Here is a 27079-nt window from a genome sequence, read left to right on the forward strand (position 1 = left end):
ACCCCACGCCCAAGGTAAGAGAAAACCAAGTAAGATGATAGGTGTTGCAAGAGGGCATCAGAGGGCAGACACACTGAAGCCATACTCACAGAAAACTAGTCAATCTAATCACACTAGGACCACAGCCTTGTCTAACTCAATGAAACTAAGCCATGCCCGTAGGGCAACCCAAGATGGGCGGGTCTGGGTGGAGAGGTCTGATAGAATGTGGTCCACTGGGGAAGGCAATGGAAAACCACTTCAGTATTCTTTCCTTGAGGACCCCGTGAACAGTATGAAAAGGCAAAATGATAGGATACTGAAAGAGGAACTCCCCAGGTCAGTAGGTGCCCAACATGCTACTGGAGATCAGTGGAGAAATAACTCCAGAAAGAATGAAGAGATGGAGCCAAAGCAAAAACAATACCCAGCTGTGGATGTGACTGATGATAGAAGCAAGGTCCAATGCTGTAAAGAGCAATATTGCATAGAAACCTGGAATGTCAGGTCTATGAATCAAGGCAAATTGGAAGTGGTCAGGTTGGCAAGAGTGAATGTCGACATTCAAAGAATCAGTGAACTAAAATGGACTGGAATGGGTGAATTTAACTCAGATGATCATTATATCTACTACTGTGGGCAGGAATCCCTCAGAAGAAATGGAGTAGCCATCATGATCAACATCCTGACATCAAGAGTCCTGAGTGCAGTACTTGGATGCAATCTCAAAAATGACAGAATGATCTCTGTTTGTCTCCAAGGCAAACCATTCAATATGACTGTAATCCAAGTCTATGCCCCAACCAGTAATGCTGAAGAAGCTGAAGTTGCACGGTTCTATGAAGATCTACAAGACCTTTTAGAACTAACACCCAAAATAGATGTTCTTTCTGCTGTAATACCATTTGTCAAAGTGAGCTAACTATAACTATGCCAAGTAATTATATTTTCAGAGATGCTGAGCATTTTTAACATAATTTCTCTGTGTCTGCCTGGCTGATTTTCTAACCATGAGGGTCAGCAAAGAAGCTTCTTTCTCCAGGAAGCCTTCCTTAATGGTACAGTGGAAATAGCCCTCCTTTGACTGATGTCATGCTCAGGTCCACAGTATTCTGAATCCACAGCACTGCAGTTATTTTTGTTATTCTTTTCCTTCTACTTATACGTTCCTTTAGAGAGGGGCATATTCTAGGTGGGTTCTAGGCAAGATCTTTAACTTGCCTATGCGTTTATTTAGTAACATAATCTGAGTTGATATAATTGTCTCAAATCCCTTTCCCCCAAATCACCTTTCTTTCTTTTTTTCCTCCCCCCTCTTTAGTTGATATTCTATATTTTCCTCTTACTAAAATATTTCCACATAGCCAAGAATAACATGCTTTTCTTATTTCTGCTCTGAACTTCTCTGGAGAAAATCAGTTGTGCCCATACAGTAAGTGTAGTTTGCATGTAAACTATGTAAAGATTTATTTGTCAGAAAAGGATCATATTTCTCAATGTGAGTTGAAATAGGTGAGGGGGTAATGGTGCAGATGGTTGTTAAATATTTAAGGAAAGAGTCAAGAGTTTTTTATTCCTCTCAGGGACTTTGATATCTTGTGCTATCTTTGATATCTGTGATACCTTTGATATTGAGTCATATTTTTAACTTCCACTTATGTTTGTTCATCCTTTTGCTTATTTTACAAATTTCTAGAAACTTCACTTTAAAAATCTATGCTTATTTAATAAATACAACAGGAAAGGAGAGAAGAGATTCTGAATACATTTTTTTTTTTTGTAGGATTTAGGAAGGGAGGTTAGAGCAAGTGGAAGTTTTGGAGCAGCCAGGGTTACTGGAAACAGTTCTGCTACCCCATCATGCTAGGACAATACAGATGTCAAGATTTGGGCAGGGTAGGAAATGACTTTTCAAATGACATATTTTTTCCCCTCTGATCCATTAATACATCTGATTATTTCTCCAGCTTGCATTAAACACCATCTCATCTTACAGGGTAGGCATGCTGTTCTATGCTTCACTGCACCCTCAGCTAAGGCCAGGACCCTGATTAGTCTGTGTTTCTTAGGAGTGTGGATTATGAAACAGCAGTAGCAGTAGTACTTGTGAGCTTGTTAGAAGAAGAAATTTTCAAGCTCAAGTCTAAACTTATTGAAAAAAAATCCTGGAATGGGAACTATAATGCTGTGTTTTCATAAGCCTTTTAGGTTATTTGAATGCACATTTAATTTTAAGAACATCCTGTCTAAAGATTTTTCAAGCCCTGGACTACTAACACTTTGGGCGGAATAATTCTTTGTTATGGAAATTTGTTCAATGCACTTGTAAGAGTTTTGCAGCATTGGAAGGACTGATGGTGAAGCTGAAACTCCAATACTTTGGCCACCTGAGGTGAACTGACTCATTGGAAAATACCCTGATGCTGGGAAAGATTGAAGGCAAGAGGAGATGGGGATGACAGAGGATGAGATGGTTGGATGGCATCACTGACTTGATGGACATGGGTTTGAGTGGACTCTGGGAGTTGGTGATGGACAGGGAGGCCTGGCATGCTGCAGTCCACAGGGTCACAGAGTCGGACAGGACTACATGACTGAACTGAACTGAACTGGCCTGTAGATGCCAGTAATTTCTCCCCAAATTATAATAACCAAATAGATCTTCAAACCTTTCCAAATGTCCTTGGATAGTAAACAGACACCAGATAAGGGCTAAGGCCTAAGATAATATACAGCATTTCACCTCCCTTCTCATCACTTAGTTCTAATAATTGGTGCTCTAACCTAACTGAAGTCTATAGTTTATATTCGGTGGTTGAAAAAAGACTCTTCATCTGGATGATATAATTCATTCTAAGCTCAAAGTTGCTGTTGAATTTTGTTGTGTAATTAAAGCTGGACCAGTAATGAAGTTCAGAAATAGAACAAGATAGACAGAGCCAAAGAGAAGGTCTGGAGACTGACCTGCCTCTGGATATTTAAGTTATATGAGCAGAACAATCTCATTTCTTCTTTTAAAAACTGAGCTAGAATTTTTACTTGCTTAGAAATTCTGATATTATTTTGCTTTCTGATGTAACAGCTTTTTCATATCTTTTTTATAGCTTTTCTCTGTTTTCTTTACTCCTCTTATTTCTCCTCCTTCCATCAAGTCATCATCTCTTAAAGGTGGTTTTTGGCCTTGTGTTGTTTTCCCTAAGTTTCCTTACTTTGGAAAATGTTAATTTACTTATGACTTTAATTATGACCTGTAGATGAAAGATTTTCAAATATAAATCTTAAGTCTCACAATACAAGAGCTCTTCAACTCTTTCTTTATATAAGAGTTTTTGTGCATGTGAATGTGTTAGTTTGATTTCTGCTAATATATAGAAATATGTTAAAATGTTTTGTCCTTGCTTCCAGTATGCATGTTAAATTAACTTTTTAAATATAATATTTTATCTGTAAATCCTTTTGGATTTTCTATTCATACTTTCATAATATCTCTAAATATGAAAATTCTCAATTTTTTCAGTCCTCTTGCTACCTTTTATTGCATTTTCTTGTCCAATGGCATTGACTCTAAATTAGTGTAGAGAATTGACAGATGACATTCCAATCTTTTTGCTTTTACTGGATAAGAATATTCCAACAATTAATATTAGGCATCAACCCTAACATTCATTGGAAGGACTGATGCTGAAGCTGAAGTTCAATACTGTGGCCACCTGATGTAAAGAGCCAACTCTTTGGAAAAGACCCTGATGTTGGGAAAGATTGAGGGCAAGAGGAGAAGAAGATGACAGAGGATGAGATTGTTGAATGTCATCACTGATTCAATGGACATGAGTTTGAGCAAACTCCTGGAAATCGTCAAGGACAGGAAAGCCTGGAGTGCTTCAGTCCATGCAGTCGCAAAGAGTCAGACACAACAGAGTAACTGAAAAACAACAATATTAGGTATGGTAATTGCTCTGAGTATATCATGGATGATTTTTTTTCAGATTAAGAACACTTTCTTTCAAAGTTATTAAATTTTTTATTATCATTTTTATTATGGATGACTATTGAATTCATTAAGAGCTTATTCTGAATTTCTTGAGATGACAAAATGTTTTATATCTTTTCTATTTTTAATGTTTTGAGTCACACAGAAATTCTCAAAAGGTAAAACAAAATTTTGTTTATGTAACTTACTTATAATGTATTATGTGGATCCAATTTCTTATTTATAATGTTTTTCTGTTCTTGAAATTTCTTTGTCAAGTATTGGTATTGAGAGTTTTTTTGCCTCATAAAACAAATCAAGAAATCTTTCTTATCTTTTTATTCTCAGAGAAAGCTTCTGTGCTATATCTATTTTTAAAATAAATACTTGGTAAAATTAAGCAGTGAAGGTTTATGTTGGAATTTTTTATTTTCTTATTTTTGAGGAGGGAGTTTTAAATTTAACAGTTTTTAAAAATAAAAATAGCCCTTTTCAAATTGTCTGTTTCTCTTTGTGTCAAATTTGGTAAATTTTGATTTAACAAAATTTATCCAGTTTTTCAGATTTCCAAATTACCACTCATTTGTGCATAATACCTTCTTTTTGTTAAATCATGTTAATGTTTATGGGGTTCATAACTACATATATCCCTGTTTTTTTTAAAAAAAACAGATCTTAGAAATTGGTGTTCTCTCTCTGTTCTCTTTCTGATATTGTCAGATTATCAATTTTATAAATTTTTCAAAAACTAAGTTTTAACTTTTTTTCTGTGATCATATCATTTTCTTTATCATGTCCTTCTTTCTATTCTCTTTGCATTTATTCCATTGTGATACAAGGATTTTGAGCACCCAGATCCAGTGTGTGAGGTAGGGGGTTTTTCATACATCTAATAAACAACAGTTTTGGCCAGCTGGGCATCTTATAACTCAGCCCATTTCCAACACCATATATCTGAAGATAACATCAGATTCCCCAGGTTAAGTGTTCAGACTGTTACTGAAAGCTCAGCCTCTCAGAACACTGGTGAAGAAATCTCAAAGACAGAGCTTTGGGTGAATAGGCAAGGCAAAGGGAGACACATTGGGCTTCTGTCTTCAGAATCTGTGTGTCTCAACTCAGAGACTTTGATGACGATTTTATAATAGTGGGTCAAAAGTGGAGTCTTTGGGAAGATTAAGGTGTGAGCATGATTTACACTCCCTTAATTTATTCTCATGTTTCATGTTTTCAGCTTTCTAAAGACATATCCATCTGAAGGCAGGGTTCCAAAGATGGCAAGGAGAGATGAGAAAGCTTTCCTAAGTGAACAATGCAAAGAAATAAAGAAAAGCAATAGAATAAGAAAGACTAGTGAACTCTTCAAGAAAATTAGAGATTTCAAAGGACCATTTCATGCAAAGACGGGCAAAATAAAGGGCAGAAGCAGTAAGGATCTAGGAGAAGCAGAAGATATTCAGAAGAGGTGGCAAGAATACACAGAAGAACTACACAAAAAATAGCTTAATGACCCGGATAATCATGAAGGTGTGATCACTCACCTAGAGCCAGACATCCTGGAGTGTGAAATCAACTGGACCTTAGGAAGCATCACTATGAACAAAACCAGTGGAGGTAATGGAATTCCAGCTGAGCTATTTCAAATTCTAAAAGATGATGCTGTGAAAGGGCTGCATTCAATATGCCAGCAAATTTGGAAAATTCAGCAGTGGCCACAAGGCTGGAAAAGGTCATTTTTCATTCCAATACCAATGAAAGGCAATGTCAAAGAATGTTCAAACTACTGCAAAATTGCACTCATTTCACATACTAGCACGGTAATAGTAAAAATCTTTCAAGCTAAGCTCCAAAAGTACATGAACTGAGAATTTTCAGGTGTACAAACTAGATTTAGAAAAGGCAGAGGATCACAGATCAAATTGTGAACACGTTGAATCATAGAAAAAAAACAAGAGAAGTCCAGAAGAATATCTACTTCTGCTTCATTGACTATGCTAAAGCCTTTGTGTGGATCACAATAAACTGTGGAAAATTTTTCAAGAGATGGTGATACCAGATCACTGTACCTGCCTCCTGAGAAACCTGTATGTAGGTCAAGAAACAACAGTTATAACTGGACATGAAAAATGGACTGGTTCCAAATTGGGGAAGGAGTACATCAAGGCTGTATATTGTCACCCTGCTTATTTAACTTGTATGCAGAGCACATCATGTGAAATGCCAGGCTGAATGAAGTTCAAGCTGTAATCAAGGTTGCCAGAAGAAATATCAATAACCTCAGTTATGCAGATGACACCACACTAATGGCAGAAAGCAAAGAGGAACTTGATGAAAGTGAAAGGGGAGAGTGAGAAAGCTGGCTTAAAACTCTACATTCAAGAAACAAAGATCATGGCATCCAATCCCATCACTTCATAGCAAATAGATGGGGAAACAATGGAAACAGTGACAGACTTTATTTTCTTGGTGGAGGATTGTTGCATCCATGAAATTAAAAGATGCTTGATCCTTTGAAGAAAAGCTATGAAAAACCTAAACAGCATATTAAAAAGCAGAGACATTACTTTGCTGACAAAGGTCTGTATAGTCAAGGCTATGGTTTTTCCAGTAGTCATGTATGGATATGAGAGCTGGACCATAAAGAGGGCTGAGTGCTGAAGAATTGATGCTTTTGAACTGTGGTGTTGGCAAAGACTCCTGAGAGTCTCTTGGACGTCAGGGAGATCAAACCAATCAATCCTAAAGGAAATCAACCCTGAATATTCAAAGGATGCTGACCCTGAAGCTCCAATACTGTGGCCATCTAATGCGAAGAGCTGATTCAATAGAAAAAACGCTGATGCTAGGAAAGGTTTAAGACTTGAGAAGAAGGGAAAGACAGAGCATGAAATGGTTGAATGACATCACTGACTGAATGGACATGAGTTTGAGCAAACTCTGGGAGACAGTGAAGTTCAGGAAAACCTGACATGCTGTAGTCCATGGGTGATGTGTCCAGCACAGCGGGTGAGAAAGACCTGAAATGAGGGCGAGCATGTAATGAAAAGACAGACACATATAATTTGGCAAGCAGGGAGTCAGGGGGCCTTCCTGCTCTCCATGGCAGGAAGACAAAATGGCTCCTATTGGCAAAAGTCACATGAGATCATTAGGGAATAGCTATACTGGGGAGTTTGATTAGCCAAGGCTCTGCTGTTGATCAGGAATATCTTGCTTTGTTTCCATGGGTATGGACACAGGGGTAGGCAGTGAAGTGGAGCAGAGAGCATGCCCTGCCCTAAGAATGTCCCTTTGGCATGCTTACTAGGACAATCAAGGCACAGTTTGCCACACCCTCGAGTCATGGGGCAGGTTCTGGTCTATGTTGCAGACATATCTGGTCTATGTTGTAGACATATCTGGTCTATGTTGTTGTAGTCTGCAACAGATGGGGTTGCAAAGAGTAGGAAAGGAATGCATGACTGAACAAGGATCTTGATGAGCTTCTCTGGTCTCTTTAATCTTGTATCCAGTGATTTCTTGGCTGCCCCTCCCCTGATTAGCAACTGTTCAAATCCACGCTTTGGATCTCAGGGAAAGTCATAATGGCTGGAATCTTGCCTTCAGGAAAATGGGGGAGCAGAAAGGCCTCCATGCCCGTGATTCCAGTAGAATCCCACTCAGTTTCAAGACCTACAAGTTTTGTGGTGGGGGCAATCAAACTTATCAGTCACAATAGACTGGAAGTTCCTATGACCTTCTTCTTCAGTTCAATTCAGTTCAGTCTCTCAGTCATGTCTGACTCTTTGCAACCCCATGGACTGCAGTACGCCAGGCCTCCCTGTCCATCACCAACTCCTGGACCTTACTCAAACTTATGTCCATTGAGTCCTCTGTCAGCCCTTCTCCTCCCATCTTCAATCTTGCCCAGCATCAGGCTCTTTTCAAATGAGCCAGTTCTCTGCATCAGGTAGCCAAAGTATTGGAGCTTCAGCTTCAACATCAGTCCTTCCAATGAATATTCAGGACTGATTTCCTTTAGGATGGACTGGTTGGATCTCCTTGCAGTCCAAGGGACTCTCAAGAGTCTTCTCCAGCACCACAATTCAAAAGCATCAATTCTTCAACCCTCAGCTTTCTTTATAGTCCAACTCTCAAATCCATACATGACTACTAGAAAACCCAAAGCTTTGACCTTCTTCTTAGATTTGATTACATTTCTAGGGTAGCTCATAAAACTGAGAGAAACAGGTACTTATTAGATCTCCTATTATAAAAGGATAGTAACAGCCAGATGGATCAGGTAAGACATGTGGTAAGGTGTTGATTCTTCCATACCACCCTAAGTATGCTGCTGCTGCTGCTGCTAAGTCGCTTCAGTCGTGTCTGACTCTGTGTGACCCCATAGATGGCAGCCCACCAGGCTCCCCCGTCCCTGGGATTCTCCAGGCAAGAACACTGGAGTGGGTTGCCATCTCCTTCTCCAATGCATGAAAGTGAAAAGTGAAAGTGAAGTCACTCAGTCATGTCCGACTCTTCGTGAACCCATGGACTGCAGCCTACCAGGCTCTTCCGCCCATGGGATTTTCCAGCAAGAGTACTGGAGTGGGGTGCCATTGCCTTCTCCATCTAAGTATGCTATGCTCCTGTATCTCAATGTGTTCACCATATCAAAAGCTGTCTATAAACCATCCTTTTGGGTTTCTATGGAGGTTTCATTACAGAGGCAAATTGATCAAATCATTGACTATAGGTTCAATTTAACTTTAGTCTCTATTCTCTCCCTGGATGTCAAGGGAAATACCGAAAGTTCCAACCTGTCAATCACATAATTGTGTTCACTGACAATCAGTGCCCATTTTTAGGTTATATAGGGCTTTCTAAAATTTCAATAACTAGAAAAAGGTATCTTGATTGCTTTCAACACTTAGGAAATTCCAAGGTTTTAGGAACTCTGTGCCAAGGTCTGTAAATCAAAAGATCAAGAGCTACTGAAAAGAAGTCATTTACCAGCATTGTTACAAAACACAAATCCGTGCCTGATGCACACCGAGGCCAAAGAAACGGAAATGTCAGAGTATGGAGAAGAGAAAGATTTATTCATGGCCAAGCAAGAGGAACAGGAGGTTCATGCTTAAGACCCCCAAACTATCTCACAGTTTTGGGGGAAATTTTTATCGGCAAAAATTGGGAGAGTGGTCTGTGACTCTCTTCGGATTGGTTGGTGGTAAGGTACTGTAATAGGAGAGGAAGTGGCAGGACACAACTTTTGAAAGAATGACATCACCCAAGGACACAACATAAACCAATTAGAATCAAATGGGACCAAGGTGGCAGACAAGACTAGACCTTGATCCTCAATCAGCAAGCTAAATGACACTCAGAGGGGCCATGACAGTTCCAAGGCACTGTCAAAAGACCAAGGAGTGGGCCATTGCCCAATTCCTGGAAATCTCCACTCCTTCCCCCCAATAGATGGAATAACCCTCCCACTCATTAGCATATGAAGTTAGCCAGCCTGTAAAAATTAACCATTGCACATTTTGCAGCTATACTTGCCCTCTGTGATTATCCACACTCTGTGGAGTGTGCTCCTTTCAGAATCTGAATAAATCCACTTCTTACCTATCACTTTGTCTTTCACTGAATTCTTTCTGTGAAGAATCTGAGCTTCATTAGGTCATGAAATCAGGTACCATGGGTTTTGGCTGGGTTCGAGTCTCAGAGTATGGGTTCAAATCCCAATCTGAGATACACAATTTCAGCAAGGGTGATGTTCTAGGAATTTTGTGCTCAACCTGAAGTTACATTCTCCATCTAGATGGAGAAGAAAGACAATGCCAAAGAATACTCAAAATATCAAACAATTGAGCTCATTTCACATGCTAGCAAGGTAATGTTCAAAATCTTCAATCTAGGCTTCAGCAGTATGTAAACCAAGAAATTCCAGTGGCAGATTTTATTTTTGAGGGCTCCAAAATCACTGTAGATGGTGGCTTCAGCCATGAAATTCAAAGACACTTGCTCCTTGGAAGAAAAACTATGACAATCCTAGACAGTATATTTAAAAGCAGAGACCTTTGCTGACAAAGGTCCATATAGCCAAAGATAGTTTTTTCAGTAGTCATGTACAGATGTGAGAGTTGGACCATAAAAAAGGTTGAGTGCTCAAGAACTGATGCTTTCAAATTATGGTGCTGGAGAAGACTCTTGAGAGTCACTGAAACGGCAAGGATTTCAAGCCTGTGAACTTAAAGGGAATCAACCCTGAAGACTCATTGTAAGGACTGATGCTAAAGCTGAAACTCCAGTACTTTGGCCACTGACTCATTGGGAAAAACTCTGATGCTAGGAAAGACAGAAAGCAAAGGGAGAAGAGAGTGGCAGATGACGAGATGGTTGGATGGCATCACTGACTCAATGAACATAAATTTGAGCAAACTCCAGGAGATAATGAAGAACAGGGAAGCCTGGCGTGCTGTTGTTCATGAGGTCGAAAAGAGTTAGGACACAACTTAGGGACTGAATGACGACAACAACCATGACGACCTAGGTTGGGCCTTATTTCCTTCAGAAAAATTCAAAGACTTTGTTATGTATATTCCTTGAGGAGGAATCAGGACTCTTCCCTAAGTCTGTACTATTGTTTCTTAATTTGACCTCTGTTTCTGCATTCTCTCTTTTCCCTAATTAGCAACTGTTTGAATCTGCTTTTTGGAACTGAGAGAGGGTCAAGGAGCTGAAAAAAAAATGTAATTAGTATGACAAGAAAGATAGATAGACTTTGGGACAGATAGATTTTCATGCCCAGGATGGTCTCATAGGTCCTGCTTAGTTTCAATACCCCCTTTCCTTTGCTGCTTCTCAATGTTGAGGAGAACATGTGTTGGGCAAGAAAGGAAATAACATATTGGTATAGAAGTTCCTAAAAAAAGAAACAGAAAACTCAGGTGTAGGAGGACTTGGTTTCAGTTCTCTCTTGTCTTTCAAATTTCCTTAAATCTTTCAGGGAACTGGGAATATAGCCACTCTGGGTATTTCCTGCTAAAATGGGGCATAATCTTGCCTCAGTTCAGGGAATGTACACTGAGTTAGAAATATTCCCAAGTTCTAGGTCCTGAATCTGAGTATGGTATAGCTAAGCATCTATCCCTTTGTCCAGTATTTTGGTGCAACACACCCCATTCAAACTAACTTTAATAGGTAAAACAGATCTCATTACCAGAAGAATTCAGGAAAATAAATTTAAAGCCTAGTCTGAAGCCAGCACCTTGGGAAGACAAAGCCTTGTCTGTATACCTAAGTAGATTTTAACTTTTAATGTGGTATTAGCATACACATAGTAGGAGTTATTGGCCACCACACGTTTTCTTTTTTTCCTGTTTACATCTGCTACAGACTCTTATTATTTAAAAGCATAATTGTTACAAGAAGAAACCTTCAACCCATGGGGTAGCAGCTACCAGCTGCCAGCAGACACTGCTTTGAGAATGGCTAGTGGCAACCCCTAGTCCAATACAGATCAGAAAACTCAGCAATACAGGAACACATCCGAAATCACATCCAAAATGACCACCTAGTATTACCTTGTATGTCTGAACCATAGTTTCTCTATTTTGAGCTGTCATTACCATGTATGTCTGAACCACAGTTTCTCTATTTTTACCTCAAATGAATTTCTCTCCTCAGCGACCAAAGCAGATGTACAATGCCTGTCTGAAAGGTCACAATACAGGCCACTTTGATCAGTAAAGGTTAAATTAAGCCATGAATAACCCCAAATGATTTCCTCATACTTCAATATGTACATATTTTCCCATGTTGTCCTTTTTTAATTGCATGACTTTCAACTGAAAACATTAATGATCAAAATACCCATCCTTCAATGCCAGAGTGAGTCAGCCTTTTTTCTTTGGTGTAGTCCATGTTCCTTGGTGCTAGGCCTCCTTTATACTTACCTAGTTATTCACATTAGGAGGAAACTGATAAGATATTGTGAAGAAACTCAGAGATATGTTCATAGCTAAACATTTTTGAAACTATAAATTTTATCTATTATATGCATTTGTCACACAAGCATTGTACATGTGTTTTTAGCAATAGACTATAAAAAAACAATGTCATACATAGTTATTTATACCATTACTTAAAGTCAAGTCCATCTTGCTCACCACTCAAAAGTCAAGAAAGTGGCACAGTTGATGGAAAAAAGAATTTGCTGTATTTCAGATGCCAGCAACTGGGGGGACAGCAGACTCCTGTCCAAAGGCCAATCTCCTCACTGAAAACTCAATGGGAAAGAGCTTTTTAGGCAAAAGGTGAGAGCCATATGTAGAAACAGCACAATCAGCTCTGATTTCAAAGTCATCTTGAAATTGGTCATATGGTGGTCTGACCAGCATCACTTGGCTTGTTTTAACTACGGTTAATTTTCAGTTCCAGGGTTAGTTTGTTCCATTTCCTTGAGGCCAGTTCTCAAAATTGTGGCAGCTTTTGTCATAGTTACAGTCGATCATCATGTAGTTAACCTCTTCCACCAAGTGAGGACTTCAGTATCTTTAAGACAGCTCAAAGGATATGGCTCAGAGTATTATCTATATCCCTTGAAGAGGAACTAAAGGTCCCTGACTATGCCTATTGGCCAATGTATTACCATTTAGTCTCCTTGAACTGTTTCCTTTCTGCAATTTATCACTTCTCTGTTTAAACTCCTTTTTTGGCTAAAGTTTTTCTACAGACAAAAGGCATGTGGAGGACATGGGTGATGGTGAGGGGGAAGGACCATAGGACCCTGCTCTGTTTCAATACTCTGTGATAAAGCTACTAGGTAATTTTTTTTTCTTCTGAATATTAGGGCAAAAGTGTGGCTACCACAAGAACTTCAGCAGAACTGGGATTTAATATATATTGAAACATAATATTTTTCTTCTAATTATCTTCATCTCCATCAAACACAACTAAATCAACACTAATTTGTCTCTCAAATAAGTCTGGTCTATGTCTATTGGCCACACGAGCTCTTGCACACTGGCTGTGGTGGAACTCCTCAGGAGTCTCAGACTGAATTCCCCAAAAGACCTCTCATGGTCAGAAAATCCATGTCCTGCCATCAGATTCTTCCTTGATGCATTTCTCTCCACTAGAGTTCCCCCAAATAGCAGGATTCCTGCACATGCCCACAGTAGTCCTTCCCATTCATTTGAAAAGGCTGCTCAGAACCCAATCATCCAGTTTCTGGAGGGACCAGACAGAGAGAAAAGAATAACATTTCAATTCTACCCATAGAAGTGGTAATTTACCCAATTGTTATAAGTCATAATAGCTTGAGGGGAAGGGCTTCCCTATATCTTGAACACTTAGATCAACATGAGTAATACTTCAGACAAAAAGCCATAAACCTTATAGCCATATTCACCAGTTTACCCAATAACTAATCTTTTCATCGCTAAGTCTCTTCAGTTGTGTCCAACTCTTTGCGACCCTATGGACTGCAGTCCACCAGACACCTCTATCCATGGGATTCTCCAGGAATGAATGCTGGAGTGGGTTACCATGCCCTACTCCAGGGGATCTTCCTGTCTCTGGGATTGAACCCACATATCTAATATCTCCTGCATTAGGCAGGAAGGTCTTTTACTACTAGTGCCACCTGAGAAGACTAATCCTTTCTTTAGCATCTTATAAAGCTACCAGGTTTTCCATTAGGATTCTTTAGTTTCTTGCCTAGTTTTGTATTATAATTTAACATTTATTCAAAACATGTACTTGTCGAACTTCCTTCCTCCTTGAACATGAAGCATTTTGACAACAAGCATCAGAGTACAGTAATTGTCTTTAAATGACAAAGAGATTTAAAAACTTAAATACCTGATTGCAGTGCAATCCATAAAGATACTTGACTACAACATCCAGAATCATGACTGGTAACATCTCATCAGGACATAACAGATTTTTAGGAATTTCATGTAATTTTTAGAATATCTGTGTTAATAGCATTTACTCATACAGTATAACCTGAGCAGGCTTATCATTCATTTGACAATGTTTCCCTTGTCATATGGGCTTCCCTGGTAGCTCAACTGGTAAAGAATCTCCCTGCAATGCAGGAGACGCTGGTTTGATTCCTTGGTCAACAAGATCTACTGCAGAAGGGATAGGCGGCCCACATCAGTATTCTTGGGCTTTCCTTGTGGCTCAGAGGGTAAAGAAACTGCCTGCCATGCTGGAGACTTGGGTTTGGTACCTGGGTTGGGAAGATCCCCTGGTGGAGGGCATGGCAACCCACTCCAGTATTCTTGCCTGGAGAATCTCCATGGACAGAGGAGCCTGGCTGAAGCATCTCAGTTAGCCAGAGGTCAATTTTAGAATCTGCAAACGATACTTATTCACTTAATCAAAGTGAAAAGATTTCAAAAGCAAATACAGATCACTTAAAGGCAAAGAAACTCATACAATCTTTTCTCAAAAGCAGCTTTCTGAGAAAACTGTTCTTTCAACAAGAAACCAAATCCAATATTGTGTCAGACAATTATCAACAAAATCCATTTATCCAACTAAACTGAATCAAATCCTAGAGAGTCTTGATCATGCACTCCTTGTCAGTGTTCCATTTCATGAACATTCTACAACTTTCTCTACCCATGTCACTTTGCCCCTTTGTTACTTTTTTCCATTCAGGAGCAACCAGCTCTAGGACGAAACTGTTTTTGCCCCTTTAACCAAATGTAATGTAATTCCTTTCCTCATACCTTTTTTATTGACTACATGGATTAAACTTTCCTTGCATACTGAAATGTTTCCCTTATTTAATACCTTTATTTAAATGTTTAAATTAGATTCCTCAACTTTGCAATGAGTACTAAGAAGTGAGCAACTATGATCTGTCTCTCACATTAACATTCTGTAGATTGCTAAACATAAATACCAACAGCAATTTCTGAAACATGTACTTTCTTATAGAGAATATCTCAGGATGACAACAAACATATACATCAAGAATCCCTTATTTTCTCTGCAAGGAGAAACCAATTTTTTTAAATTAATGTTTCAGTATCTTATTTTATTTGGGAGTGATCTACCTATTCAATAAACTCCTAGACAGTAAAATTCCTTGCTGTCTTCACACAACTTACCTTGTCTTTTACAGCAACAATAAGAGCTTTTCTTCTTCTTTGAGCTCCAAACCATCTTTATACAGCAAGTCATGCCTATTTACTTTTATATGCAGAGTACATCATGAGAAACACTGGGCTGAAAGAAGCACAAGTTGGAATCAAGATTGCCAGGAGAAATATCGATAACTTCACATATGCAGATGACACCACCTTTATGGCAGAAAGTGAAGAGGAACTAAAAAGTCTCTTGATTAAAGTAAAAGAGGAAAGTAAAAAAGTTGGCTTAAAGCTCAACATTCAGAAAATGAAGATCATGGCATCTGGTCCCATCACTTCATGGGAAATAGATGGGGAAACAGTGGAAAGAGTGTCAGACTTTATTTTTTGGGGCTCCAAAATCACTGCACATGGTGATTGTGGCCATGAAATTAAAAGATGCTTACTCCTTGGAAGGAAAGTTATGACCACCTCTGTCAAAGCAGAGACATTACTTTGCCAACAAAGGTCCATCTAGTCAAGGCTATGGTTTTTTCAGTGGTCATGTATGGATGTGAGAGCTCGACTGTGAAGAAAGCTGAGCACCAAAGAATTGATGCTTTTGAACTGTGGTGTTGGAGAAGACTCTTGAGAGTCCCTTGGACTGCAAGGAGATCCAACCAGTCCATTCTAAAGGAGTTCAGTCCTGGGTGTTCTTTGGAAGGAATGAGGCTAAAGCTAAAACTTCAGTACTTTGGCCACCTGATGCGAAGAGTTGACTCATTGGAAAAGACTCTGATGCTGGGAAGGATTGGGGGCAGGAGAAGAAGGGGACGACAGAGGATGAGATGGCTGGATGGCATCACCAATGTGAACGACGTGAGTTTGAGTGAACTCTGGGAGTTGGTGATGGACAGGGAGGCCTGATGTGCTGTGATTCATGGGGTCACAAAGAGTCGGACATGACTGAGCAACTGAACTGCACTGATGACATCATTTCTCTGGTCCAAATCTAAGTTCTTGACCAGGGCTCTGAAACATTTGCTTTTGATTGGCTTGCTAAAAATGGGTAAACTTTGACAGAGTGTCCTTCCTGATCCCCATGATACATGTTATCCTATGCAACATGACATAGGTACATGGATACATTGCTCATGTATGACTAAGACTCAATTTTTAAAATACTTACCTTACCACACAACTCCAAAATTTCAAGTTAAAATCTATGTGAAGAGGTTGTTTTAGATAGACATTCCAAAACATAATTATTCTTATAGAGTTTACCTAGAAGTTCTTGCATCAATTGCATTGATTTAGCATCATCATAGGGCTTCTCAGGTGGTGCTAGTGGTACTACATGTAAGAGATGCAGGTTTGCTCCCTAGGTCAGGAAAATCCCCTGGAGGAGGATTCCAGTATTCTTGTCTGGAGAATCCTGTGGACAGTGGAGCCTGGTGAGTTCCAGTCCATGAGGTCATAAAGAATCAGACATGATTGAAGCAACTTAGCATGCACTCACAGTATCATCATAGAAAGAAACAAAGAAAAAAAGAAAGAAAGAAAGAAGGAAAGAAAGAAAGAAGGAAGGAAAGAAAGAAAGAAAGAAGGAAAGAAAGAAAGAAAGAAAATGAAGTAGCTCAGATGTGTCCAACTCTTTGCGACCCTGTGGACTATAGCCTACCAAGCTCCTCTGTCCATGAGATTCTCCAGGCAAGAGTACTGGAGTGGGTTGCCATTTCCTTCTCCAGAGGATCTTCCCTACCCAGGAATTGAACCTGGGTCTCCCACATTGTAGGCAGACACTTTACTGTCTGAGCCACCAGGGAAGCCAGTATCATCATAACAGATTATTTTTCTTTCTGATAAGTTTTCTACAGATATAAGGTCTAATAAAGCTAGGTACAACAGCAGAATTATATTGGGTTGGCTAAATAGTCATTTTTTTTTTTGTCCATAAGATGGCTCAGATAGCACTTAGTTATCTTTAACTTCATTTGAAACAATTTTGCTAGATTGTAATGTGACAGTATATCACAAACATATCAGTGTGTATTAACAAATCTTATCAAAATTGGTGAAGTTTTGTGTAGTCATTGAATATTAAAGATGGAAAAAATGTTTTTTGTCATATTATGCTTTATTACTTCAAGAAAGATAATACAACTGAAAAAAAAAGAGAAAGATTTGTGCAGTATATGGATAAGGTGCTGTGACTGACTGAATGTGTCAAAAGCGGTTTGTAAAGTTTCATGTTGGAGATTTTTCACTGGATAATGCTCCACAGTTTGGCAGACCATTTGGAATAGATAGTGATCAAATTGAGACATTAATTGAGGACAATAAATGTTATTCAACCTGGGAGATAGCCAGCATACTCAAAATATCCAAGTGAAGCTCTGAAAATCATTTGGGTCAGCTTGGCTATGTTAATTGTTTTGACATTTGGATTCCACATCAGTTAAGTGAAAGAAAATTCTTGACTGTATTTCTGCATGTGATTCTCTATGTTGCAGCAATGAAAACATTTTGTTTTTAAAATAAACTGTGATGGGTGATGACAAATGAATACTGTACAATAATGTGGAATGCAAAAGTTTATGAGACCAGTGTAATGATCCACCATAATCAGCAAAGCTGTTCATCCAAATTAAGTGATGCTGTGTATCTGGTGGGATTGGAAGGGAGTCCTCTACTATAAACTTCTTCTAGAAAACCAAACAATTAATTACAACAAGTACTGATCCCAGTTATATCAACTGAAAGCAACACTCTACAAAAAGCATCCAGAAATAGTCAACAGGAAACACATAATCTTCCACCAGGATAACACAAGACCGCTTGTTTCTTTAATGACCAGGTAAAACCTGCTACAACTTGCCTGGAAAGTTCCGATTTATCCTCTGTATTCAACAGACCCTGTACCTTCAGATTTCTATTTATTCTGATCTTTACAAAATTCCCCTAATGGAAAAATTCAATTCCCTGGAAGACTATAAAAGGCACCTAGAACAGTTCTTTGTTTAAAAAGATAAAAGTTTTAGGAAAATGGAACTATGAAGTTGCCTAAAAAATGGCAGATAGTAGTGGAACAAAAGGAATATGTTGTTTAATAAAGGTCTTGGTGAAAATTAAAAAAAAAAGTCTCTTATTTTTACTTGAAAACTGAAGGGACTTTTTGGCTAATCTGGTACTTAACATCAATAATTCTAAAGACATGACTATATTAATTGAACAAGTTTAAGCATGTTTCTATACAAGAACTGATTTAGTACTGAATACTTCCCAGATCCCATGGATCTGAATTCATCCTCGTCAATTTTCTAAATATTCAGAGGCATTTAATTTGCAAGTGCTTACTTTTAAGTTCAGTAACTAGAGTTCGATTGTGAGTTAATTTTCACATGAAGACAGAACCAGAGATCACATAGCTTTTCTGCCTGAGTTATAAAAAACCTCCCTGCACTCTTTCAGTTTTTCCTTGAGTCTTAGGAATTAGAGATGATGTGCATAAGTGTTCCTGAGAGCTCTGATAGAACATTTACATCAAGGCACAAAGGGAGAGAAATACCAACTCCTTTTCCTGGGAGTGTAGCCGAAGATCTTTGATTTTTGCGAGAATATCCTACAAGATGAAACAGAGCTCTAATCACCCACACTAAATTATTCACAGCCAAATAACAAATCAAAGCAATGCAGAAAGGTCTCTGAGAGTTGCAGTTCTCTAGTCCTTGAAAGGGATATTCCCAATGAATGCCCCATCAGAGACAAAGCTGAATGAATGAATGACCAAGGCTAGTCCAAAAGGGAAAATCCCAACCAATGCTTTGGCACACGTGAAGCCCAATGCAATAGAGAGCTCTGTTACTAAACAAACTCATCTCAACTAACCAGTGCAAATACTGATACACACACACACACAAACAGTAAACGTGGTAACAAATAAGCTACTGTCATACAGACAGAAAATCAGAGGACATGTAGTCTCAGGAGTCTACTTTCACACCCAGATGGAGACCTCAAATAGATTGGCCCAGTTCTTGAAAAAGAAAATACCCAGAGTGGCTCTCAGGGAGACCTGAGTGGCTCAGTTCCTGTTAGGGAAATAGCCCAGATGGAGTAGAGGGATTTCCCAGTGCTAGCTGGAGCAACTTAACCTCAAGTGGCACTGAAAGTGGACTGTAGTTTCAAATGTTTCTTGAATCCAAACAGCCTTTGTTGTGGGATGACTGATACCTATCATAGAGAGTCCCTTCCAGTTTTCTGAGCAAAGTGAGCCTCAACATCTGCTAGGGACTCAGGGAAGGGGTTACTTCTGGTTGACCGGCCATGGGCACAGACTCCTGGCTGTCTCGCCAAAAATGTTACTGCACATAAGTCCAGGTGCCTGAGGCATAGTGAGGCCAAACAAACTGAAATAGACTCTGGAGCAGAGCAAGGTTTTTGCAAGGCCAAGCAAGGAGAGCAGGTGGCTCATGCTCAGAAATCCCAAACTCCATGATAGTTTTGGGAAAAGTTTTTATAAGCAAAATTTTGGGAGAGGGCTGGAGGATGTGACTTTTTTCTGCTTAGTGATGAGGTAACAAGGTGATGTTTCAGACTCTTAGGCTCAGTCTGAAGTTGCCATCCTCCATTTAAGTTGGTAGCCTTATTTCCTGTGGAAGAACTCAAAGATTTTGTTATGTCCATTCTTTGAGGAGGAACCAGGACCCTTCCCCAAGGCTGCCCTATTGTTTCTTGATTGCCTCTTCTTTTTTCCTATGTTCCCTCCCTTCCCTGATTAGCAACTGTTTGGATCTGCTTTTTGGAACTCAGGAAGGTAAAAGAGGCTGAATGAAGTCTATTTCCTACAAATAAGGGACAGGGGACCGAAAAGCTTTTGTGCCCAGGAGGGTATCAATGTCCTGCTCAGTTTCAGTAGAAAATGTAATCTTCAAAATAAAAAATTCCTATGGTTTAAGACAATCTTGCTCATATTACAAACTGTGATATTTATCACATTTAATTCTGAGATTTGGGCCAGATAGAGCAGTGCTTTAAATATCTGCATGAACATGATTATCAATGCACCCATACACACACTAATACACACACACTCACACAAGAATGGATAATGTGAGGTTAGAGAGATGAGGCAAGAGGGATGAGACAAGAAAGAGGGGCCATTGAGATTTATGGGCACAAAGTCCAGGATGGCTTGCCAAAATTTTTACCAAACGTAAGTTCATGTGCCTGAAGCAAATTAGGACAAATCTAAGACTTTGAAGCAGAGGAAGGTTTAAACAAGGCCAAGCAAAGAGAATCAGTGGCTAGTACTCAAAAAAGTCAAACTCTTTGATGGTTTGGGGGAAAAGATTTTATAGGCAAAATCTGGGGGGAGGATGGCAGGGTGTGTGACTTTCCTGTTTAGGGGTGAGGTAACAGGACAATGTTCCTGGAATCTTGTGTTCAGACTGGAGTAACCATCCTCCATCTGTGGTGATGGCCTTATTTTCTGAAGATGAACTCCAAGATTGCTTTGTAGCCTCTTTGAAGAGGAACTCTTCCAAAGGCTGCTCTAATGTTTCTTGATTGCTTCTTCTTTCTGCATTCCGTCCTTCCCTGATTGATGTTGTTCAGTTTCTAAGTCTTGTCTGACTCTTTGTGACTTCATGGACTTCAGCATGCCAGGCTCCTCTGTCCTCCACTATCTCTTAGAGTTTGTGCAAATCCATGACCACTGAGTCAGTGATGCTCTCTAACCATCTCATTCTCTGTTGCCCCCTTCTCCTCTTGCTTTCAATATTTCTCAGCATCAGGGTCTTTCCCAATGTGTTGGATCTTCATATCAGGTGGCCAAAGCTCTAGTTTCAGCATCAGTCCTTTCAATGTATATTCAAGGTTGATTTCCTTTATAACCACCTGGTTTGATCTCTTTGCAGTCTGAGGGATTCTCAAGAGTCTCCTCCAGCACCACAATTCAAAACCAGAAATTCTTCAGCACTCAGCCTTCTTTATGGTCCAGCTCATATCTGTACATGACTACTGGAAAGATCATAGCTTTGACTACAGGGACCTTTGTTGGCAAAGTGATGTCTTTGCTTTTTAATATGCTGTCTAGGTTTATTATACTTTTTCTTTCAAGGAACAAGCATCTGTTACTTTCCCTCATTAGTAACTGTTTGAATCTACCTGTTGAAAGTCAGGAAACAGAAAGGAGGCAACATGAAACCTATTTCCCATAATCAAGGAACAAGAGACAGAAAAGCTTCTGTGCCTAAGAGAATATCACAGTGTCCTGCTAGGTTTAATAGTAAATATAATTTTGATCTCAAAAATTACTATGGTATAAGACAATTTTGCTTAGATTATAAACTGCAGTATGTATTAAATTTAATTCTGGAATTTGATTCCTAGCAAAAAGAAATGTTTTAAATGAGTTTCCTGCATGTAAATAATTGTTGACACACAAACGTATACACATTCACACAGACACAGACACACACAGACACACACACACACACACTCTAACACACAAAGGAGAATGCAAGGTTAGATGAGGCAAGAGAGATGTGATAAGAAAGAGGGATCATTTAGACACTTGCAGGAGATAATGACAAAGTGCCAGAGGAGATGGACTGTGGGGAGGGCAGTTAAATTGGATGGATAAACCAATGTAACTCTTCTAGATTAAAACAGAGTGGAAGCTGAGCAATTGTTTAATATTACTCTCTTATTTCACAGATGTGGAAATAAAGGGTTGGGGAGGTGAAATAACCTTTCAACATCACATGGTAGCTTTTCCAAGGTAATAAATATGAAAAAAGCTGAGTTCAAGGAGAACAGCTGAAAGTCAGAGATATGAAAATAAAATCTACAAGTGAAGGACTAGAGTGGAAATGAGAGGCAGGCTGGGAGCCAAAATGAGTGGGAGGAAAGTTTTTCTGTGATGTGCAATGTAGGTCAGAGATTTGTCAGTTAGAAGAGAGAGGAAGTTATTATAAGGGTAGTGAGAAAAAAGTTTGCTGAATTAGAGATCAAATGCCAGTTCTGAGAGTCAGAAGCTCTACTTCCCATTGAAATGCTGCTTCTGCCACTTCTATTGCTAGCAGTTATCGTCCCAGGCGGTGACAATGAGGATGGTAAGAGTAACTCTCATATTCCCAGCCCAGGTGAGGGGCTCTGGACAAAAACATGCTGCATCAGCAATAAGGGTCTGGGCTCTCCTGTCTCCCACCCTCTCCCCCATTCTGGAGGTTGGGGCTGGAGCCAGGAATGTTTAAGCCTCTATGCTGTTATTCAGACTCTGGGTTCTTTTCCATCCTAATTTTCTCTTTCTCCTCACTCTTCCTATCCTTCCACCACCACAGCATTCCAGGGGCCAACCTCCTTCCATCTCATCCAGATTTCGACCTTTGCCAACAGCACCTGGACTCAAAATCAAGGCTCAGGCTGGTTGGACGATTTGCAGATTCATGGCTGGGACAGTGACTCAGGCACTGCCATATTTCTGAAGCCCTGGTCGAAGGGCAACTTCAGTGATGAGGAGGTGGCTGAGCTGGAGGAACTATTCCGGGTTTACTTCATTGAGTTCACTCGGGGAGTGCAGGATATTGTAAGTGAATTCCAGTTTGAATGTGAGTACCGTCCTCTGAACTGGGGAGATTCACGATGACTTTTCTCTTTCTTGGTTCAGACTTCCTCTGATCATGTCCTCTCCTTCCCTTTTTACCCAAGTGCGTGCATATACCCCATCCAGAGTATTCTCCTACTCTGACTCCGTACCTCCACCAAGTATCCCAGATTCTTCCTGTTTCTTGCACTCTTCTGTGATAGAGGAAATTCCTCTTTTGTAGTCACCTCCTGGTTGGTTTGTGCATAGCTTGCTTCTCTTAGATCCTAAGGAAAAAGCTCCTTTTCCTACCTTGTGCCTGAGTGAACTAAAGTGTGACTTCTCCAATCCATTGCTCAAGCAACTGTTGCCTGATCTCTTCTCTCAGTGTAACTCTCCCCTTCATCCTGGAGTGCTGCACTCCTGACTCCATCACGCATTGCTCCTCTTCTCCCCTCTTGCCCACCCAACTTCCTTACAAGAGCCCGTCTCCACCGTTTACAACATGCATACCTCTCTGGAATGCTCATCTTTCTGAAAAGTCTCTGAGTACAGCAACTGGGTTTTGGGTCATCATTTCATATCTTTGACTTTTCTCTCCATCCAAATCCAAAGTCCCATGTCCTTTCTCCATCTCCTTCTTTCTTGTGTGTTTCAAAATCACCATGTCTCTGTTTTCTTTCTTTATAGACCCATTTGTGATTCAGGGCATAGCAGGTTGTGAGCTGCATTCTGGGAAGGCCATACAAAGCTTCTTGAGAGCAGGTTTTGAAGGACTGGATTTCGTGAGCATCGAGAATCACTCATGTGTGCCTGAGCCAGAGGGAGGCAGCGAAGCACAGTGGTTTTGTGTTTTCATTACTCAGTACCAAGGCATCTTGGCTATCATAGACAGGCTCCTCTCAAAAACCTGCCCCCGATATCTCCTGGGTGTCCTCGATGCAGGGAAGGCGGAACTGCACAGGCAAGGTTAATCCTGTTTTCTCCCCAAGACTTTCCTATTTCACCTCCCACCACCTTTAAATTTAAGAGTAGGAGGTACCTATGAAGAGAGGGGTTTAATCAAGACATTATTTGGTTTCCAAAGAAGTGGAAGAGATCACTGTCCGCACTTATGGGTTTCTGACTCTGTATGCTCTAGATTAGAGACATAACTTGGTACTCTTTCTACCCCTTCCTACCCCAGTGAAGCCTGAAGCCTGGCTGTCCAGTGGCCCCACTCCTGGGCCTGGCCGCCTATTGCTGGTCTGCCATGTCTCAGGATTCTATCCAAAACCTGTACGGGTGATGTGGATGAGGGGTGAGCAGGAGCAGCCTGGTACTCAGCAAGGAAACATCATACTCAATGCTGATTGGACTTGGTATCTCCGAGTAACCGTGGATGTGGCGGCTGGGGAGGCAGCTGGCCTGAGTTGTCGAGTGAAGCACAGCAGTCTAGGAGACCAGGATATCATCCTGTACTGGGGTGAGAAGGAACAGGGGATGTGAGAAGATGGTCCTCAAGAACAGAGAGAGGGCCTGGGGAAGGGGAGGGATTTGATGGGTGAGATATGGAGAGACGGAGGGAGATGGGGAAGAAAGAGAGACAGAGGGAGAGATAGGAAGGGAGAGGCAAAGAGAGAGATAGAAGTTGAGGTTTATTTCTGGGACTCCAGTGCTGAAGGAATGAAAATTGTGATCTAAGGTATAGAATAGGTAAGAATGAAGGACTATAGACTGGGTGGGATGCGGCAAGAAGGAGAGACTAAGGGTGGCTGTGACTATATGACATCTGGGAATAAGAGGAAGGGAACCAACAATGTGCGTAAGCAGGTAATGGTGGTGCTGGCACTCAGGTGGGCAAGGAGGTCAGGCGAACTAGTGAATGACTTTGAAGTGACATCCTTGTGTCCTCTCCATATTGCCAGGACACCCCATGTACATTGGCTTGATATTTGTGGCAATAATAGTGCCCTCCTTGATCCTCTTGATATGTCTTGCATTATGGTTTTGGAGGCGCTGGTGAGTTTTTATTTTTAGTCTTTCCTTTCTGTCCATTCTCTCACTCTTTCCCTCCATTTAGTCTACTACATCATTCTAGTCTCAGCATTTCCATCAGAACTTTTCCCCTTTCTGCCCAACTCACGTTTTTATGTAAATCTATTTTTTTAAGTTATGGTAAAATATACATGACATAAAACTTACCACATTAGTCATTTTAAACATAAAGTTTAATAGGATTGAGTACATTCACTTTGTATGCAGCCAATCTCTAGAACTCTTTTCATTTTGAAAAACTGAATGTCTATGCCCATTAAGCCCCATTCCTCATTCATTGCTCTTCCATCCCTTGGCAACTTTCATTTTACTTTCTGTCTATAGAAATCTGACTACTTTAAGTAATTCTTATAAGTGGAATCATCACTATTTTTCTTTTTGTGATTGCCTTATTCCACGCAGCACAGTGTCCCCATCATTCATTCATGTAGCAACACATATTAGAATTTCTTTCCTTTTTAAGACTGTCTAACAAATTTTATCTATTTATCTCCAATGGAAGCTTGAGTTGATTCTACTTTTTGGCTGTGTGAATACTGCTGCCATGAACATAGCTATGCAAATATCTATGTAGAGTAATTTTGTTTGCTTCTGTTCTTTTTTATTTAATTAAAAAATTTTTTTTGGTCAGAATATAGTTGATATAAATATTGTGTTACTTTCTGTTGTACAGCAAAATGAATCAGTTATACATATATCCACTCTTTTTAGAATAGAATATGTGGGAATAGAAATTCCCATATAGATCATTACAGAGTATTGACTAGAATTCCCTGTGATACACAGTAGGTCCCCTGTTAATTATCTCTTTTATGTATATTTGTGCATATATGTCAATTCCAATCTCCCAATTTATCCTTCACTCTCTCTCCCCTAGTAACCATAAGATTATTGTATAAAACTGTAACTCTATTTCTACTTTGTAGGTAAGTTTATTTGTATCATTTTTTAAATTCCACATGTAAGTAATGTCATAATTTGTCCTTTACTGTCTGACTGCTTGTATTCTTAACAGGTCATATCAGACTGTTTTGTGATCCCTGACCATGTCTCCTTTCCCATTTGGAGCAATTACCCAGGAGCCCAGAAACTCAGGTTGACAGCCCAGGAGTCAATTTCACTATATTTCATCAAATAACCATCATATTTGATCAAATTAGTGTTCTGATAAGCTTTAGATAAATCATAATTTATATACTGGTGGAAAAATGATAAAGTGTACATTATAAGACAATATCACTAGTAGAATCCACACAGATTTCAGGTGTGAAGTGTGAGAAAGAATGTATCTCAGACTAAATGAAATGATGTGCAGGACTAAATTGTGACATTCCTTTGGCTTCTTATTTTATAACATTTTTTTTCACTCCTTCTACTGAAATATCATTTGTCAAAATGAGCTAATTGTAATTATGTCAAGATAATTGTATTTGCAGAGATGACCAGCATTTTAACTTAATTTCATTGTATCTGCTTGGATGATTTTCTGTCTTGGAGAAACTGAGCTCCTTCTTCTTCCAGGGAGCCTTCCTTGGTCCTACAGTAGAAGTAACCATCCCTTGACTGATGTCATGCAGAGATCTACTTTCCTCTTTACCCAGAACATTGCAGTTCTTTATGTTTTCTTTTCCTTCTTATGAGTTCTTTGAAAGAAAGTTCTTTGCAAGACTTGCTCTAAGTGAATCCTAGGCAAGATCTCTTATGTATGTGTTTGTTTAGTAAAATAATCTGATTTGCTTGCCACATTAACAGTCTTTTTTTTTTCAAAATAATCTCCTTTTTTTCCTCTTTAGTTAATATTCTGAATTTTCCTCTTACTAAAATATATCATACTCTCCTTATTTCTACCCTGAACACTTCTGAAGAAAACTACTTGTGCCCATACTGTAACTATAGTTTGCCTATACAAATTCACCAGAGAAATATCTTGTGCATCATTATTCAGTGAGAATGAATGACAGGCAGGATGCGGAAGGGGTAATCATGCAGGTGGGTTGTTAAATATTCAAGCAAATGAGTCAAGAGGACTTTCCTTGTTCTCAGGGACTTTGATATCTTTGTCTTATCATGTCAATTTTATCTCTGACTTTTCTTTACATTTTCTTTTTTTTTGCCTATTTCATAGTTTTATAGAAACTCCTTCTTTTTTCTTTTTGGCCATACCATCTGGCATGGAGGATCATAATTCCTTTACCAGGGATGTAACATGTGCCCCCTGCACTGGAAGCATGGAGCCTTAACTGGTGGACTACCAGGAAAGTCCTGATACTCCATTTTAAAAAATCCAAACTCATTTTAATTAAAACAGCAGATGGTATAGAATATGAGCATATTTTTTGTAGGACTTGGGAAAAGAGGTTAGAGAAAGCAGAAGTTTTGGAGAAGCCGGGGTGCTAGAAGCAGTTCTGCCACCTGAATATTTTAGGATGATGTGGA

General features: G+C 39.6%; 1 protein-coding gene across 1 annotated transcript; it reads left to right on the forward strand.

Annotated features, from left to right (window-relative positions):
* Positions 1–22021: 22021 nt before the first annotated feature.
* Positions 22022–25883, forward strand: LOC138433857 (T-cell surface glycoprotein CD1b-3). The gene is made up of 6 exons (XM_069577196.2): positions 22022–22136; positions 22365–22631; positions 23297–23575; positions 23793–24071; positions 24514–24607; positions 25659–25883. Exons 1-6 carry the CDS (start codon positions 22076–22078, stop codon positions 25678–25680), a joined length of 1002 nt encoding a protein of 333 aa, XP_069433297.1. The 5' UTR covers positions 22022–22075; the 3' UTR covers positions 25681–25883.
* The last annotated feature ends 1196 nt before the right edge of the window (positions 25884–27079 follow it).

Source organism: Ovis canadensis, chromosome 1 (genome assembly GCF_042477335.2).
Source record: "Ovis canadensis isolate MfBH-ARS-UI-01 breed Bighorn chromosome 1, ARS-UI_OviCan_v2, whole genome shotgun sequence".
Classification (NCBI taxonomy): Eukaryota; Metazoa; Chordata; class Mammalia; order Artiodactyla; family Bovidae; genus Ovis; species Ovis canadensis.

Excerpts from the sequence above, each read along its gene's own strand:
- LOC138433857 (XM_069577196.2), top strand. The coding sequence starts at position 22,076 with ATGCTGCTTCTGCCACTTCTATTGCTAGCAGTTATCGTCCCAGGCGGT. Across the intron at positions 22,632-23,296 it reads AAGTGAATTCCAGTTTGAAT|ACCCATTTGTGATTCAGGGC; the intron begins GTGAGTACCGTC and ends CTTTCTTTATAG. Across the intron at positions 24,608-25,658 it reads TTATGGTTTTGGAGGCGCTG|GTCATATCAGACTGTTTTGT; the intron begins GTGAGTTTTTAT and ends TATTCTTAACAG.